This window comes from Heterodontus francisci, chromosome 1, assembly GCF_036365525.1.
Source record: "Heterodontus francisci isolate sHetFra1 chromosome 1, sHetFra1.hap1, whole genome shotgun sequence".
Classification (NCBI taxonomy): domain Eukaryota; kingdom Metazoa; phylum Chordata; class Chondrichthyes; order Heterodontiformes; family Heterodontidae; genus Heterodontus; species Heterodontus francisci.
The window spans coordinates 183,763,718-183,778,915 of NC_090371.1; the positions used below are offsets into that span (position 1 = coordinate 183,763,718).

At 41.1% G+C, this 15,198-nt stretch overlaps 1 protein-coding gene across 4 annotated transcripts in view; it reads right to left on the bottom strand.

Moving 5' to 3' along the window:
* LOC137373863 (synaptopodin-2-like) overlaps positions 1 to 15,198 on the bottom strand; it is a 156,909-nt gene that overhangs the window by 38,579 nt on the left and 103,132 nt on the right. For 3 of the 4 annotated variants that reach the window (XM_068039362.1, XM_068039352.1, XM_068039372.1), the window contains 2 exons: positions 13,251 to 14,080; positions 9,237 to 11,416 (listed from right to left, as the gene is read on the bottom strand). In XM_068039362.1, coding sequence (XP_067895463.1) covers positions 9,237 to 11,416; positions 13,251 to 14,080 — 3,010 coding nt within the window. The remainder of the gene's footprint in view (positions 1 to 9,236; positions 11,417 to 13,250; positions 14,081 to 15,198) is intronic. The other variant, XM_068039380.1, reaches the window with a different exon arrangement.

Below are 15,198 nucleotides of genomic sequence, written 5' to 3' on the forward strand. Positions count from 1 at the left end.
TCTTTCTAATTTTCTTTGAATTTAGACAGCAGCTATCCTGCCATTCACACCTCCTCCAGATACATCTTTGTTTCTTTACTTGTCCCATTACCACTTCTTTTGGCCTTGCACCATGAAACCTTTTGTTATTTAATCTCTCCTGCCTTCCACTTTATCATAGACCTGCCATTTTGTTCATCTTCCCAGCCTCCCCCCTTTCACTTGCTCCATTGCTAACTTTTCCCTGTTCTGATGAAAGGTCACAGACCTGAAACATTTGCGCAGAATTTACCGGTCCCCAAAAGGCAGGCGAGGAGGAGGATGGTCCAGTAAAATAGCGAGGAGCCAAAACGGAACAGCTCCCCAGCACAGTCCCACAACCGTGGCACTTTCCCAGCGACATGTTGCGGAGTGGATCAGCTACTCCCTCCAAGGAGGCGGGCAGCCAATTTTCACACTTAAAGACCCTATTAAAGGCCATTTTATGGGGCCACTGGCATTTTACCAAAGGCAGGGCAAGCCATTGCATGGCGAGGCTGCCAGCTAAACAGAGGTGGCTTCCCTGCAGCAGACTGGGGGGCCATTGGAGCCAGAGGCTCCATGGCCCAAAGAGGGGGCTATATGCAGGGAAGGTCGCACCCAGGGCCCCAACGATCTCCCAGGGGGGTTTCTCCTCTGACCCTTGGCTACCAGAATTTTTATTTTGAATTACTTTTACAAGGGTGCTTCCATTTTTATGCATCCCGTGGTCTCCTGTCTGCCTCCGAAGGGCCACCTCTCCCAGTGGCGCTGCTGATGCTTCAGAGCAGCTGTTGGTTGGGATAGAAATGCAATACTGTACTAATTTGTCTCCTGGTTTGCCGTAGTCATGTGACCTCTACCATGAGGCACTCTGACTGAGGGCAGACATTATAGTCAGTTTCATGAAAGACAGAATTCAGACCAGACTGTGAACTTATAACATGATGTCAGAAGTGGAGCTGAAATTGAGTGTTGAAGAGCTGTGAGAAGCACAGTTATGGAACAAAGGCCACAGGGATGGTCAGAACTGCTAAAAGCTGCTAAAAGCCACAGGAAGCAACAGAAAAGGAACAAAGAAACAGCTGAAAGCACAGGGTAAGACAATAGTTGCAAATGTTCCTCTGCCTGCGCCAGTAGAAATGAAAGGTGATATGAAACAGAACTGGCAGTTTTTCCACTCACAATGGCAAAATTATGAAATTGCGACTGATTTAATTAACAAACAAAGCGGCTGCGAGCAGCTACACTTTTATCATTGTTGGGGAGAGACTGTTGCAAAGTGTATTCCACCCTAAATCTCTCTTAAAGAACAAAACAACGGACAGCAGAAATTTTGAATGCCTTGAAGGCACACTTTGAACCCCAAGCGAACATATCCTATGAACAGTATGTGTTGAATATTAGGGCCCAAGGTGAAAAAGAGTCCATTGATCAATATGTGACCGCATTAACACAGCTTGTAGAATCCTGTGAATTTGCGCAACTAAAAGATGATCTAATTAAAGTCAGGGTTGCATTCGGCATAAGATATCCTGCAGTGAGAGCACGTCTATTGAGAGAAGACCAAACTTACTCTCAGGAAAGCGACTGACATGTACAGAAGTGCTGAGGTTGTAAATCAGCAGCTAGACCATATTCATGGCAGAACAGACCAGGCCTTACATTATGTTGATAGACATTCCAGGCCGAAAGGGCAAAAAGATCACAGACAAAGGGCAGGATGCAAATACTGCAGAGGACATCAGGCACAGGAAAAGAGGGCATGGAAAGTAGTCTCGTACAAAGACTAATGTCACGCCGCACCCAAACTACTCTTCCAATAGCAAAAGAGCTATTGAAGCCAGAAGTAGTAAAGACGTGAGTCACAAAATCAAGGTCAAATGGCAGAAAGTCAAATTTCACTTTGACAAAACTGCCAAACTATTGCCAGAATTAAGCATTGGAGAGCCAGTCAGGGTACAAACTTTCAATGCTCTCAACAAGAGTCAGCCCAAGTGGCAACTTGGGACCTGTGTGGAGCAGTTGTCACCTCGATCGTATGTGATGGAAGTGAATGACCAGATATACAGTTGCAACCGCAGACTCACGCACAACTGGAGAAGCTGTTCCGTCAAAGCAGGCAGCCAATCAGGAAGATGAGAACTCACCAACTGCACAGACCACAGAACAACCATCAGCCCCAGAGGTCCACAGCACTCCAACAACGGAAATGGAACAACAGTTACTGCGACAACAAGTGACAAAGGAACGATATTCGCGGGGAAAGAAAATCAACCAGATGAGCAACCAATGACAACACGCACACACACCATTAAGAGACCAGCAATGCATGTGCAGAAACTGAAAAAATGATGAACTACTAATGCATGAAAACAGTTGTGTTCATAGTGGCTAACTTGGGCAACTCACAGTGTAAATGAGGATACATACAATTTTTTTTGTATGAAAAAGGGGATGGTTAGGATAGAAATGCAATACTGTACTAATGTGCCTCCTGGTTTGCCATAGTCATTAGACCTCTACCAAGAGGCACTCTGACTCGGGGCAGCCATTACAGTCAGTTTAATTAAAGACAAATTCCTCACCAGACTGGTGTCCTGTGAGCTCATAACAGCTGTCCTTCTTATTGGGCCGACAGCATCAGGAGTCTGCTCATCATCCTTAATTGGACCGGGACGGCAGTGTGTCAATTAGGAGGCTGCCTGCAGTAAAATGGTTGAGCCGGTCTACCAACCTCAGGGTCCTGAAGCCTGCAGTAAAATTTAGGCTGTTCACTCTGTTTCTCTCTCCAAAGATGCTGCCAGACCTGCTGAGTATTTCCACCATTTTCTCTTTTTATTCGTCCCACGATCTCCTCTGTTCTAAGAAAAATAGTCCCAATTTTTTAATTCTTTGTTTATGTCTCCTCATTACCAGGCAGCATCATAGTAACTCAGCACTGTACACTGAAGATCGAGCCGCTGCTGGTGTCCATTAGCCCTCAGGCAAGTGGGAACGGTGGACAATTGAGCCTCAGGCAAGACCGGGTGACAATTGGTGACCAGAGGAGTACCTTCCAGATTGATGCTTGGCGAAGCCCCCATGCAGTTTAGATGGAACATTGGGCTCAATACCTGTGTAGATTGGGTAGCGGGCTCGCCACTGTTGAATTGAAAGACATTGTGCACATTTTATTGCCAAATAAATGGTGCAACGCATACCAATGTCGACCAGAAAATATTCTAACTGCAGCCTAATCAATGATTTGTACAGGTTTAGAAATACATCTTTGTTTTTGTGCTCAAAATTACCCCCAGTTTCTAAACTTTCTTTCCCAACTCAGTCATTATTTTGTATCTAAAAATATTTAAATTCAACAATTGATTGTGGGAAGTGCCAAGCACCAGTTTATTAGTATTATTTAAAGGAAAGGTCCCCATGTGGACATGGGGGAACAAGGTGAATAACTCTTCTACTTTCCCTCCTGTGTCCACTGCCAGTTTTGGAGACATGTCTGGGAGCATTGCTGGGAATTTTACCCAATGCACCACTTGATGGTTAAAAATTAAAATAATAGTGTAAATAGTGCAATTGTGTAAAATCATTGCTAGAGAATCAGCAGCTGTTTTAAATCGCTCCTGATTTTCATTTGCTTTAAAGGAATTGAAAATTGCAAGAGCTAAAGAATGGGCTGCCCAATTCACTATCGCCAATTTTATACTATCACAAGGTCAAAACTACTGCCATTGACATATTTGGTTTAGTCAATATTTGTGGAAACAAGTCTAACTCTGGAGCTGGATTCAGATGCATAGACTCACATTGTAAAACCACATTGCAAGACACAGCTGCCCTGTTTCACCTATTGTCCTCTGTTCAGCTTAAATTTTAAAAATGTATTTCCATTAAAGTTGCCCCATTGAAAACATACAGCACAACTCAGGTAAATGTCAATTTATGTGCCCAGAGAGATTCAAATATTGACACCTGAGTATGCCTCCAGGTCTCAGAATAATCCTGGCATTAAAGAGTTCATGTCACATCAGTGGATTCATATCACAGCAGCAAATGACTTCTCATGATTGTATATTCGTGTCAGAAACCATATCTGTTCAACATTACAATTTCCTATCTTATTTAGCATGAATAGGCGTGTGGAAGTGCAGCGGAAGAAAACAGACATCAGACAGTATGGAACATAACTACAATCCAAGGCCTGGAATGTAAAGAAGAAAATGAAACATGTAAGAAAGAAACAAGAAAATTAAGTAGAATCACAGGAGATAGTAATCAGTCCATAAGGCTGTAGTGAGTAAATTGGTCAGTCCGTATTAGGCAGTTTATTATCTGGAAGCACTATCCTGATAAATCGCTCAATAAATCACCACATTCTGCGTGTTTTCTAATCATGCTGGAAAATTCATTTGGAAATGTTTCCAATATAAGAAATGTGTAAATTTCATGTTACTTTTATGACCGTAAATCAATACGTACAACAGACAGGTGCGCTATTGTAGATGTGTAGGCACGTAATAATTTACAATGGGGCGAATTTTACAGAACCCCCCCCCCCCCACCGATGTCGGGGGTCATGGTGGGGTGGGCCGGAAAATGCCCTACAGGAGAGGCCTGCCACGGACCTCAGTACCAGGAATGCCCAGCCCGATATTGCGGGCAGTGGCGAAGCCTCGTGACAGCACCCCCACCCCCCCCACCCGCTGCTCGGCGACGAGAGCCCAATTTAAATATGTAAGTTAATTAAAATAAATGAACTAAGTACCTTCATGTTCCCGCCATCTGTCCCGGTGTAACATACGTGCCAGTGGCCGGCACTCCCGTGCCTTTGGATCCCCCATCTGGGGGTCTGAGACGGAACACTAGTGGGGAGGCAGGAGCAGGTAAGTATTTCAGTGCGGGGTGGGAAGTGGGGTCAGACTCATCTCATTGGTGTAGGGGATGGTGGGAAGGGTTACAGAGCAAAGTTTATGAACTTTGTGGGGGAAGGTCAGTTGCACAAGCTAAGTGGGGGAGAGGGTAAGGAATTAATTCTATGATTATTGGGGGGTGGGAAAGGGTCAAGATCAATTTTTTTAAAAATCAATCTAGCTTTAAATATTTAGATTGAAATGTCGGGCTTGAAGCCCTTTAAAAATGGTGTCAGCGCCTGTGCAAAGGCAGCTGACACCATTGCTGGGGATGGACAGCCCACCCCCTCCACATCATCCCACCCCGGCTATTTAAATGAGCCACCATTCTTAATATCATGGCAGCTCCATGACGTGCGGCCTGCACGGACAGGCCGGCATTATTTTCACCCCTGCCGTGGATTGCAGTGGATGGACCGTAAATTTCGGCTCAATGAAATTTCTTGTCAGACCTCTATCATTAATGCAGTGTTTTCTCTCCCTCAATTTCTTCTCCCTTACATTCCTTCATGAAGGTAGTAATTAATATTTGGAAATGGGAAGGAGATTTATGATCCCACAAACAGCAAATGTTCTCAGATACTTTCCCCTCTGGTCATTTTGGTGTGTCCTGCTTTCATGCCAGCTGACAGTGCCTCCTAACTCAGTCGAGACCAAGGAACATACATGTGACCTTTCTGGCCCTTATTCTTTCATAACAGCAGGGATAGGAGAAAAGGTCATGTGAACACAAAGGAGGATAATTATCCTTCCTATGATAAAATGTTGTATGTTTTAAAATAGCAAGGAATATACTTCAAATTATACAGTTTGTAAAGTGTTTAGATTTCATCCAATAAACCACTGAGCTCTGGCACAACAAGAATGAGAATAATAGAAATTGTGCTTCAGAAAAGTCAAATGAGTCATCCCATACGTACTGTTGACTATCTTTTGCTCTGATACTTAGTCAATCAGCCTTTCAGCCTCAGTAAAATATATCTTGTACTGTTCTTAGCAGATAAGAACAGATTTGAAGACAGCAACAGGATATCTTGTGTTTGGACACAAACACAACTGACTTTCGGTTGGCGTCAGCTATTGCTGAACTGTTTGCTAATGTCAAAGCCATAATGCTGCTTAGTTTGCTGAAACCAAAAATAATTTAAAATAAAGTATTCACTGCATTATTTTCAAAAACAAATGATGGGAAAATTAATTCCAATATTTTGCAATCTTCTTGAAAAGAATATATAAATTAGAAAGCTACATAGTAATTGTGCTCATTCTGTCTAATATATTTAATGCCAGCAAACCACAGCAACTGAAAGTGCTGGAAGAGACTCTCTTGAATAATTAAAAAGTACGGGTTAAATAATTATATAATTTCTCAATTTTTCAAATAATACCGATATATAATGATCTGTACTTTGGGATTTGAATACACTTTGCAAAGACGAAATGTCTGTTTTTGGAATCAGTGTTCTTCTTAGTGCTTTTTAAATAATTCCTTGTTTTCTGTTTGTCTATACACAGATATCTGTTGTTCCTTGTCGCTCATGCATTTTTCGATTGACTTTGACAGGACCCAGCTGTCACATAGTATCATTATCTGGCCATGCTGCCAAGACACTATTAGGGGAGCACACTGTCAGACTGATAGGATGTGCTGCAGCAGACGATGCCTCTGCCAATTTACAATTCTTATCGCAGCCTCCACACCACTGTTTGGGCTTAATTATAAAATCCTGTCTGGAGATCATAATGTTTAGCTGGCTCTTGCTGCCATTGCATATTTGCTTCCATTAACTTTTTGTTGGATCTTTCTATACAAAACCAAAGTGTCATCCACAAGGAGAAAGAAATAGAATTGAAAATAAATAAGAATATAAACATAAAATAGGGATTTTAATAGTACAGTGGAGAAGAATACAGAAAGTATATGACAAGAAGAAATTATACTGAGAAATTAAAGTCACAGGTCATGAAGCTATCAGTATCATCCATCAGCAAGCAAAGTCTATGTAAGCAATTAAATGTGTACATTATTCTGGAACTAAAGCCAAAATATGTGATGTCTTTCTTTGCCAGGATGAAGAATAGAACACAATTTGCATTACTGTTTATTTGGATGATACTGTAACCCTTTTTGCAATCGATAAGAAACAGCAGGTGTGAAAACAGTTAAAATACAACAAAAGAAAAGATTATAGTAAAAACACGTTAAAACCACAAGGATGTCTTAGAGCAGAAAAGTGAAGAAAAGATTTGTATTTATATAGTGCTTTTCATGACTCAACATTTCAAAGCACTTTACAGCCAATGAAGTTCTTTTGAATTGTAGTCACTGTTGTAATTTAGGAAACATGGCAACCAATTTGCAAGCTACCACAAACAGCAATGTGATAATGAGCATATAATCTTTTTTAGTGATGTTGATTGAGGGATAAATATTAGCCAGGACACTGGGTATAACTCCTTTGAAATAGCAGTATGGGATCTTTTACATCCACCTGAGACAGCAAATGCAGCCTTGATTTAATGTCTTTTCTGAAAGATGGTACTTCCAACAGTGCAGCACTCCCTCAGTACTGCACTGGAACGTCAGCCCAGATTTGTGTGCTTAAGTCTCTGGCGTGCGACCTGATCCCACAACCTCTGTCTCCAAGGCAAGAGTGCTACCCACTGAACCACAGCTGATGTTTTAAAGAAGTTTTGATCCTGGTAAGGCATACTTTCATGTTCATAAGGTCATAAGGCCATAAGAACTAGGAGCAGGAGTAGGCAATTCAGCCCCTCGAGCCTGCTCCACCATTCAATACGATCATGGCTGATCTCATCTCAGCCTCAACTCCACTTTCCTGCCCGTTCTCCATAACCCTTCAACCCTTTACTAATTAAAAATCTGTCTATCTCCTCCTTAAATTTACTCAATGTCCTGGCATCCACCGCACTCTGAGGTAGTAAATTCCACAGACTCACGACCCTTTGAGAGAAGTAATTTCTCTTCATCTCTGTTTTAAATCTGCTACCCCTTATCCTAAAACTATGACCTCTTGGTCTAGATTGCCCACAAGAGAAAACATCCTCTCTACATCTATTTTGTCAATCCCCTTAATCACCTGATATACCTCATTTAGATCTCCTCTCATTCTTCTAAATTCTAGAGAGTAAAGGCTTAACCTGCTCAATCTCTCGTCATAAGACAAACCCCCCCATCTCTGAAATCAATCTAGTGAACCTCCTCTGAACTGCCTCCAAAGCAACTACATCCCTCCTCAAGTAAGGGGACCAAAACTGTACGCAATACTCCAGGTGCGGTCTCACTAATGCCTTGTACAGCAACAGTCCCCTACTTTTATCTTCTATTCCTTTAACAATAAATACCAAAATTCCATTTGCCTTCCTTATTACCAGCTGTCCCCGCGAACTAGTTTTCTGCGATTCATGCACAAGGACACCCAGATCTCTCTGCACCGAAGTATTCTGAAGTTTCTCTCCATTTAGATAATAATTTGCCTTTCTATTCTTCCGAACAAAATGGATAACCTCACACTTATCCACGTTAAACTCCATCTGCCAGATTTTGGCCCATTCACCTAACCTATCCATATCCATTTGTAAATTTCTTATTTCTTTATTGCAACTTACTATCCCACCTACTTTAGTTGCTCTAATCTTCAGATTAGTACTAAACAGAATTCATTCAATCCTTGCACATTGTGCATACAAAGAGAAACAAATTACACCTGAAACTGATTTACTGGCTCTCTGGTTCACAGCCTTTTTGGTGTTTGTCTAGAAGGTTTCTGCTGTTTCTGCATCAAAATTGATCCACATACTTCACTTGAATCTAGTAAAAGTACTTTAGCTTTTATGCATTCTTCTCTACTTATTCTTTTTTTTGAGTCTCCGAACCTGAATATTTTCATTAGGTCAGCACAGATTTGCCCAAGATCTATTTTGAGGAAACTTTACACAATCACACATCTCTCCTTTTATGTCATGCTTTTTAAGGCAATATACTTCTGGAATTATTAGTATTTTTCTTCCACCTCCTCACTTGAAAGAAAGCTATGTTAAAAAAAACAAATGTGAGTTGAGATGACTTATATTCTATTTAGAAGAGAGAAGGTACATTTTAAGTAACCTACTATTCAGACGCCCAAGAACAGTAGAAATTTAAACAAAGGTGAATAAAAGATCTATTGGGGGGTTAAATAATGTACTTTTAAAAACTGCCAATAACTCCAGTTCTACACCATAGCAAAATTAAATATAAATAGCACAAAGAAAAAATAATTTTGTCTTTCAACAATTACTTTACTCCTCTATTGTAGAGGGTTTCCACACCTGTGCTGTAACTCCAACTTTCTTTGCTGAAAACCTTGGTCTTGGCACCATGGCAACTGACAAAGTTGATGGTTCTGGCATTGGGTACGATGCATAACTTGGAGGCACAAAGGTATTCTTTCCAGAAGGATAGACATACTCTTCATCAGCAGAAGCTGTATTAACTTGATTGAAAGATGGTCCTGTTGGCACAGATGAAACACTCTTAGAAACAGGATATGTAGCATTAACTGGCTGAAGTGGAACGGGATCAGACTTTATAGACTGCTTAGAAAGCGATGAGCTTGTGGATAGAGGTGCCTTAGCATCAGGAGTGGATGAAAAAGTGAACAAAGATGGATTAAGCTGATATGGTTGGTGCTTCATGACATCCAAAGCATTGAGAGGTTTTTTAGTGCCTTTACCTTTGGCACCTTTATTTGACTTAGATGAAGATGCAGATTGTGCTTGTGCTTTCAAAATGCCAGGAGGATAGGATGGAGAATGGATAGGGTTGTAAGCCAAAGGGGGAGGTGCTCTTATATTAGATGAATACTTCCAAGATGCTGGCATGGAAGGGGTGGGGGATGATGACCGTGCTTGTCTGGCTTTGACTGTCGATGAGTCTACTATAAATTTCTCCATACGAGATTGCCTCCTTGCAAATAACTGTGCTCCTTTACCTTTCAAAGCTGGCATCTCATAGGCTGGACCCATACCTCCAGCTGGTGCAGAATTTGCTATGGGAGTTGTGGGCGGTGTTTTTGAAGGATGTGAATGTGTTGATGTTACTGATCGAGGTCCTGCTGAAGATGCAAACTGGTTAACAGCACCGTGGGACTGGTACCATGTATTAACAGGTTGAACTGAATGTGATTTTATTGGCATCTGGTTAGTGCTTTTAGAAGGATAGACTGGAGCTTGAGCATGGGTTACTTCAGCAGGTGACAACGGAGTTAACGTTGGGGTTGCCCCAGTAGGAGGGCTCTTAACAGATGGCTTTGGTGCAACTGGAGGAGGTGTCTTCTGCTTTACTGCCGGGGTCTGTAAAAAATTTGATGCTTCTGCACCTAAACTAAGGTAATCTTCTTCAGGTCCTGACTCAAAACCTCCACCAGGCTGATCTACTCCTCTACGTTTGTCTGTCTTACCTTTGACCATGGACAGGAGTTCTGGATTTGGAGCTACCTTAGGGCGGTCAACGAAAGTGAACATGGGCTTTGTGGTGTTCCGTTTTCTTGCATCTTGTAATATACCAGTTTTTATTGCAGGTACACAGATTCTCTCATCTCTGGATGCTATCTGCTCCCCTGCAATTCCTGTTGGTGACCATATGGCTGGTTGAGCCAAGGTAGCCAAAGGAGGAGACGCAACACGGTAGATATTGTCAGATGGTGGGCTGATGGAAGAGTAGGTGGGTGGGGGAGGTAAATCTGACAAGGAGTTTGCCACATTTCTTCTTGGAGAGAAAGGAGCTGCAGCTCGGTTTTGAACACCTGGGAATGGTGTAGCTGTTCTGTTCATCGCACCTGCTCTATTGTTTCCAGCAGACTTCATGTTCTGGATAACCATTTCAGATCTCCCTCTCACTCCACTTACATTTTCAATTCCATGTAATTTACTTACATCAATATCATTTTCAGTGGCATGATTTTGCATTGCGTTTGATGAATCATTTAAACTGCTTTTTGTTGTTTGGTAATAACTTTCTGTTTTTACAGTGTGAGTAGAGGCAGCTTCTGTTACTCCTGCTCTCCTCATTTCCTCTTGCTCAGCTGTATACTGATCAATCCTCTGCCTCCTCTTGGCAAACAATAAGGCACCTTTGCCCTTGGTATCTGGCAATCTCTGCATCTCGTCCTCAGTCTTCTTCTTTTCAACTTCCACTAAACCTGTGTCCCAATCAAACGTCACAACCTGGGCTAAGTTGACATCGGCACAAAAGTCCTCGTCAAGATCAGAATCACTGGTTGGTATCCGAGTGAATTCGATGGAGTCCTCTTGATCGTCGTCAGGATCAAACTCCCCTGTGCCGTAGCTGACCAAAGTATACTTTTTTGCCCTCTGGCGACGCTTCTTAAACATTAACGCCCCCTTGGAGCTGGGAGTAGGAGTTGCAGTCAAGAGCAAGGCAATGCTTTTACACTTTGACTTGGCTTCTTTAACCCGTTTTTCCGACAAGCTTTCACTCCTCCGGATTTCTGTCAGAAACACAGCAAACTCGTGTTTTAAAAAATGCACACAGTATCTGGATAGCTCTTTTAATAAAGTATCAGTATTGAAAACATAAATTTGAAAGTGAAGCAAGCAATTTCTACATGATAACCTAACTTCAAAGATAAATTAATACCAATATGTTTGAGTCAATAAATCGACATGAATAATAGCCCTTCACCTGAAATAAAAGCAGTGTTCTTAAATTATACCCATTGTTTAAAAAAACCCAACTATTTACTTGTAAAGATTTTACAATGTAATAAAAGATTTAAGCTATAAATTTAAAAAGGGCAAGTAAATATTTTACTATTTAATTTCTTAACTATGAAATAATTCAATGGATCCAACTTTGCAGTATATATGGTATAGGAGATATCATTTCAAAAAATAACTTGCAGTTTTTGAATTGGTGTTATTTTATACCAATCGGAGGCTTAAAAAAGAGATGAACCTTGTTGAGTACCTCAGAGAATGCTTGTTCATTATACATAAATATTTCAACCATAATTGTTTCTTGTGGGTACCATAATATTGGAGTAGTAATGAATAGGAATAAACATTTAATTCTTCCTAAACTGTAAATAGATTTATATTGTATCATTTTATATAATTTTTTAAATTCTGTTTTAAATACAGAGGTTAGGTATTAAAAATGGCCTGCATGAAGGCATTTCCTTTTAAAGCATAGGCGATAGATAGCTATAAATGTAGGTGGGACATTATAGTGTTTATTACATAAACTATCTCAATCTGGTGAGACATATATATTTAAGATATATATAGTATTTAGTATTTTAAGGAAACACCTATAAGGGAAGTAATTGCCTTTAAAATTCTTGTCAATAAGACATTTGTATTTAGCATTTAATGGTTGTAGTTACTTGATACGACTCAGTTTTAAAATATATTATAAACTGCTTTTGTAAAGCAGGAAAATATAAAATAATATGGTGAGCATTTCAATCAGATTACTTATGGCTTCACTTGCTGCTAACTCTGTAAATCTTGGATGGATTCATTTAAAATGCATTTTATCTCTCAAATGATTATCTTGTTTCTGCAACTCAGAATATTTAGGTCCCTTGAATCTCTAGAGAAAGAAGAACTGCGCATCAGGTAGCAAATAATTAATGGTCTTAAGCACTGATCAATTAACCACTAAACATAAACCTGAATAATACACCAAATCTTAATCAGAATGACTTCAAAGTCTTCAAAATTCCTAAACGTAAAAACTTACGAGAAGAATGTTTAATTAACAGTTTCATAGCAATGTTAACAACATTATATATCTTGTTTACCTATTACTACATGAGTCCTGGAATTTTTACTGGATGAAACTACTGTCAATATAAAGTAGCTGTAAACTATATGAATCCTTCAAATGCAAGTTAGTTCTGGTATCATCTGTTTTCCTCTAAGTAGGAAACTCTGAAAATTTCACTTAATAATCAGATATCAGCATTCAACCCAAATGGATTTAGGTTAAAAAAAATCTTAATATGCTTACAGTATCGAAGGTTGACCTCCTGAATACAAGACAGGCAAAATTCTGAGTTCACTTTTCATGAGAGCAAAGATTTGCTATTTCAGGGGATCAGATAACTCCCAGGATTACAACTGCTTGTGTCTGTCAAACTCAGTTCTGCAAGCATCATCAGTTTGCAACCTTAAGGTTGAATCTGTTGCTATTTAATGCTACAACTAACACATTAGTACAATGTTTTCTTGGATCTCTGTTAGATATATTACCGGGGGAAAAAAATTAACAGCACAACATTCCCTTTTGTGTAAATTTACCAGAGCAGTTGTACTCACTAGCTTGCCTAGCCCGGTGTTTGTGGGTTCTTGCCAAATCCTTCCCAGACCGTGTCTCTTCTGATCCGTGCTCTGTTCCCTCTGATGAAATTCCAATGGAGAAAGGAGGCGTGCTACGTGTTTTTGACTGTCCCTCTTCAGCCAAAGAGTCAGCACACCCACTGCCAACTTCAGACGTGGAGGCCTCCCTTCCACTGTGTTCTCTGTCAGAAGAATCCAAGGACAGCTCCACCCTGGACTGATATGAATGCCCTTCTGCTCCTTGCAGTTCACTTTCAACGAGCTTGACCTTTTTGTCACTTCTGCTTTGGAGTGATATAGTAGCAGAGGCTGTCTGGACTGCAACATTTCCATCAGTCTCTAATGCTGCTGATTCAGTTTTCTGGATACTCTCATGCAGCGTAGTTGGATCTGTGGCTGCAGTGTTGATTTTTTCTGCCCCAATGATGGTAACAGCAGTTGTCTCTGGGTCACCAAGCTTCCCTTGAGTAAGGGATAACTGGAATTCCACCGTGCCTGAATGTTGGGGTTCTCTCTTTGTACAGCGAGGGTCCTGCAGTGATTCTCCAGAGCTGGCACACTCTTTCAGAAACAATCTAGAGCTGTTCGGCCTCTGGTTTATTTCTTTCTTCCCTGTAATATCTGTGTCACTTTCCGTCTCTCCATAGTAAGCCTCATCTTGAGACTCAGAAATGTAAAGTTCTAAAGGAAGGCCCTGCTTGCAAGATGCTTTGCTGCCAGTAATCTGTAGCGTAGTTTCTACTGTTTCCTTGCTCTTTGTTTCTTCATAATCTTCATATTCTGGGTGATCAGCTTTCTCACTGATGGACCTAATAGAATGCAAAAAAACCCACTATGATTAGTAACAAATAAGCATTTCTATGCCACTGTACTCTTTCGCCAGCATAGTAGGACATATTTATAGTGTCCTCACATTGATTTTAATTTCGACATCTCTTGCACTTAGGTTTCTAAGCAACTGATACAATGGAGACTAAATCGAATAGCCCCGAAAACAGACGTAGAAATTGTGATGCGTAATTAGCCCACATCTGTTCAATGTAATGCAGGCAGCATGATAACATTAGGCTGCCTGATCACTTAAACGATTGCTGTGTGCAGGCAGAGCTGACCATGCTGTTCATTGGCTGTACACATCTGCAAGAGGCCCAAATTCATAACTTGCCAGCACTGCTTTCACCTAGCCTGCACTGCGTAAACGGGAGATACATTGTTGCTAGCAGGTGCTAGGAGTCATGGTTAAAGAGAATCTTACCTGGGAAACATTGAAGAATGGCACAACATGGGAGAGAGCACACTCCAAGGTTTTTAAACACTGAACTGGAGGCCATGGTGGAAGAGGTGGAAAGTAGGAGAGATGTCCTCTATCTGCAGGGGGCCAGGAGGCCCTCTAGACACATGTTCAAAAGGCAGTGGGAGCAGATATCTGTGAGGTCAATGCTAGGAGTCAAGCCCCAAGAACCTGGATGCAGTACTGCAAGATGTTCAATGACCTCACATGAGTGGTCGAGGTCAGTGAATGCATCTTTAAATGCCATATCCTACCAATGGTACCAGTGGACCACTAGCCTCAGATACTGCTCAAATCACCACACCAATATCACTCACTTAACAACAATCTTCATCAATCAGGACTCATAACTAACATTCTTATGTATCACCTCACCCTCACACACTTCGCACTGTTGGAAGCCTTACACCCACATCTCACAGCTTGTACACTGCCAGCTATTTAACCATGACAACCACATTAGCCAACAAACTGCACAACATTCATTAACACACTTCTCTCTCTCTTGTAGAACAAAGTGGGGTACAATCAGAGGTAGCAGGAGCTAACTGGGGACAGACAGATGCACCTACCTGTCCGAACCCCCAAACAGGAGGTCATTATTGGGATGCTCATTGCTGAGGCAGTGGCCAGGTA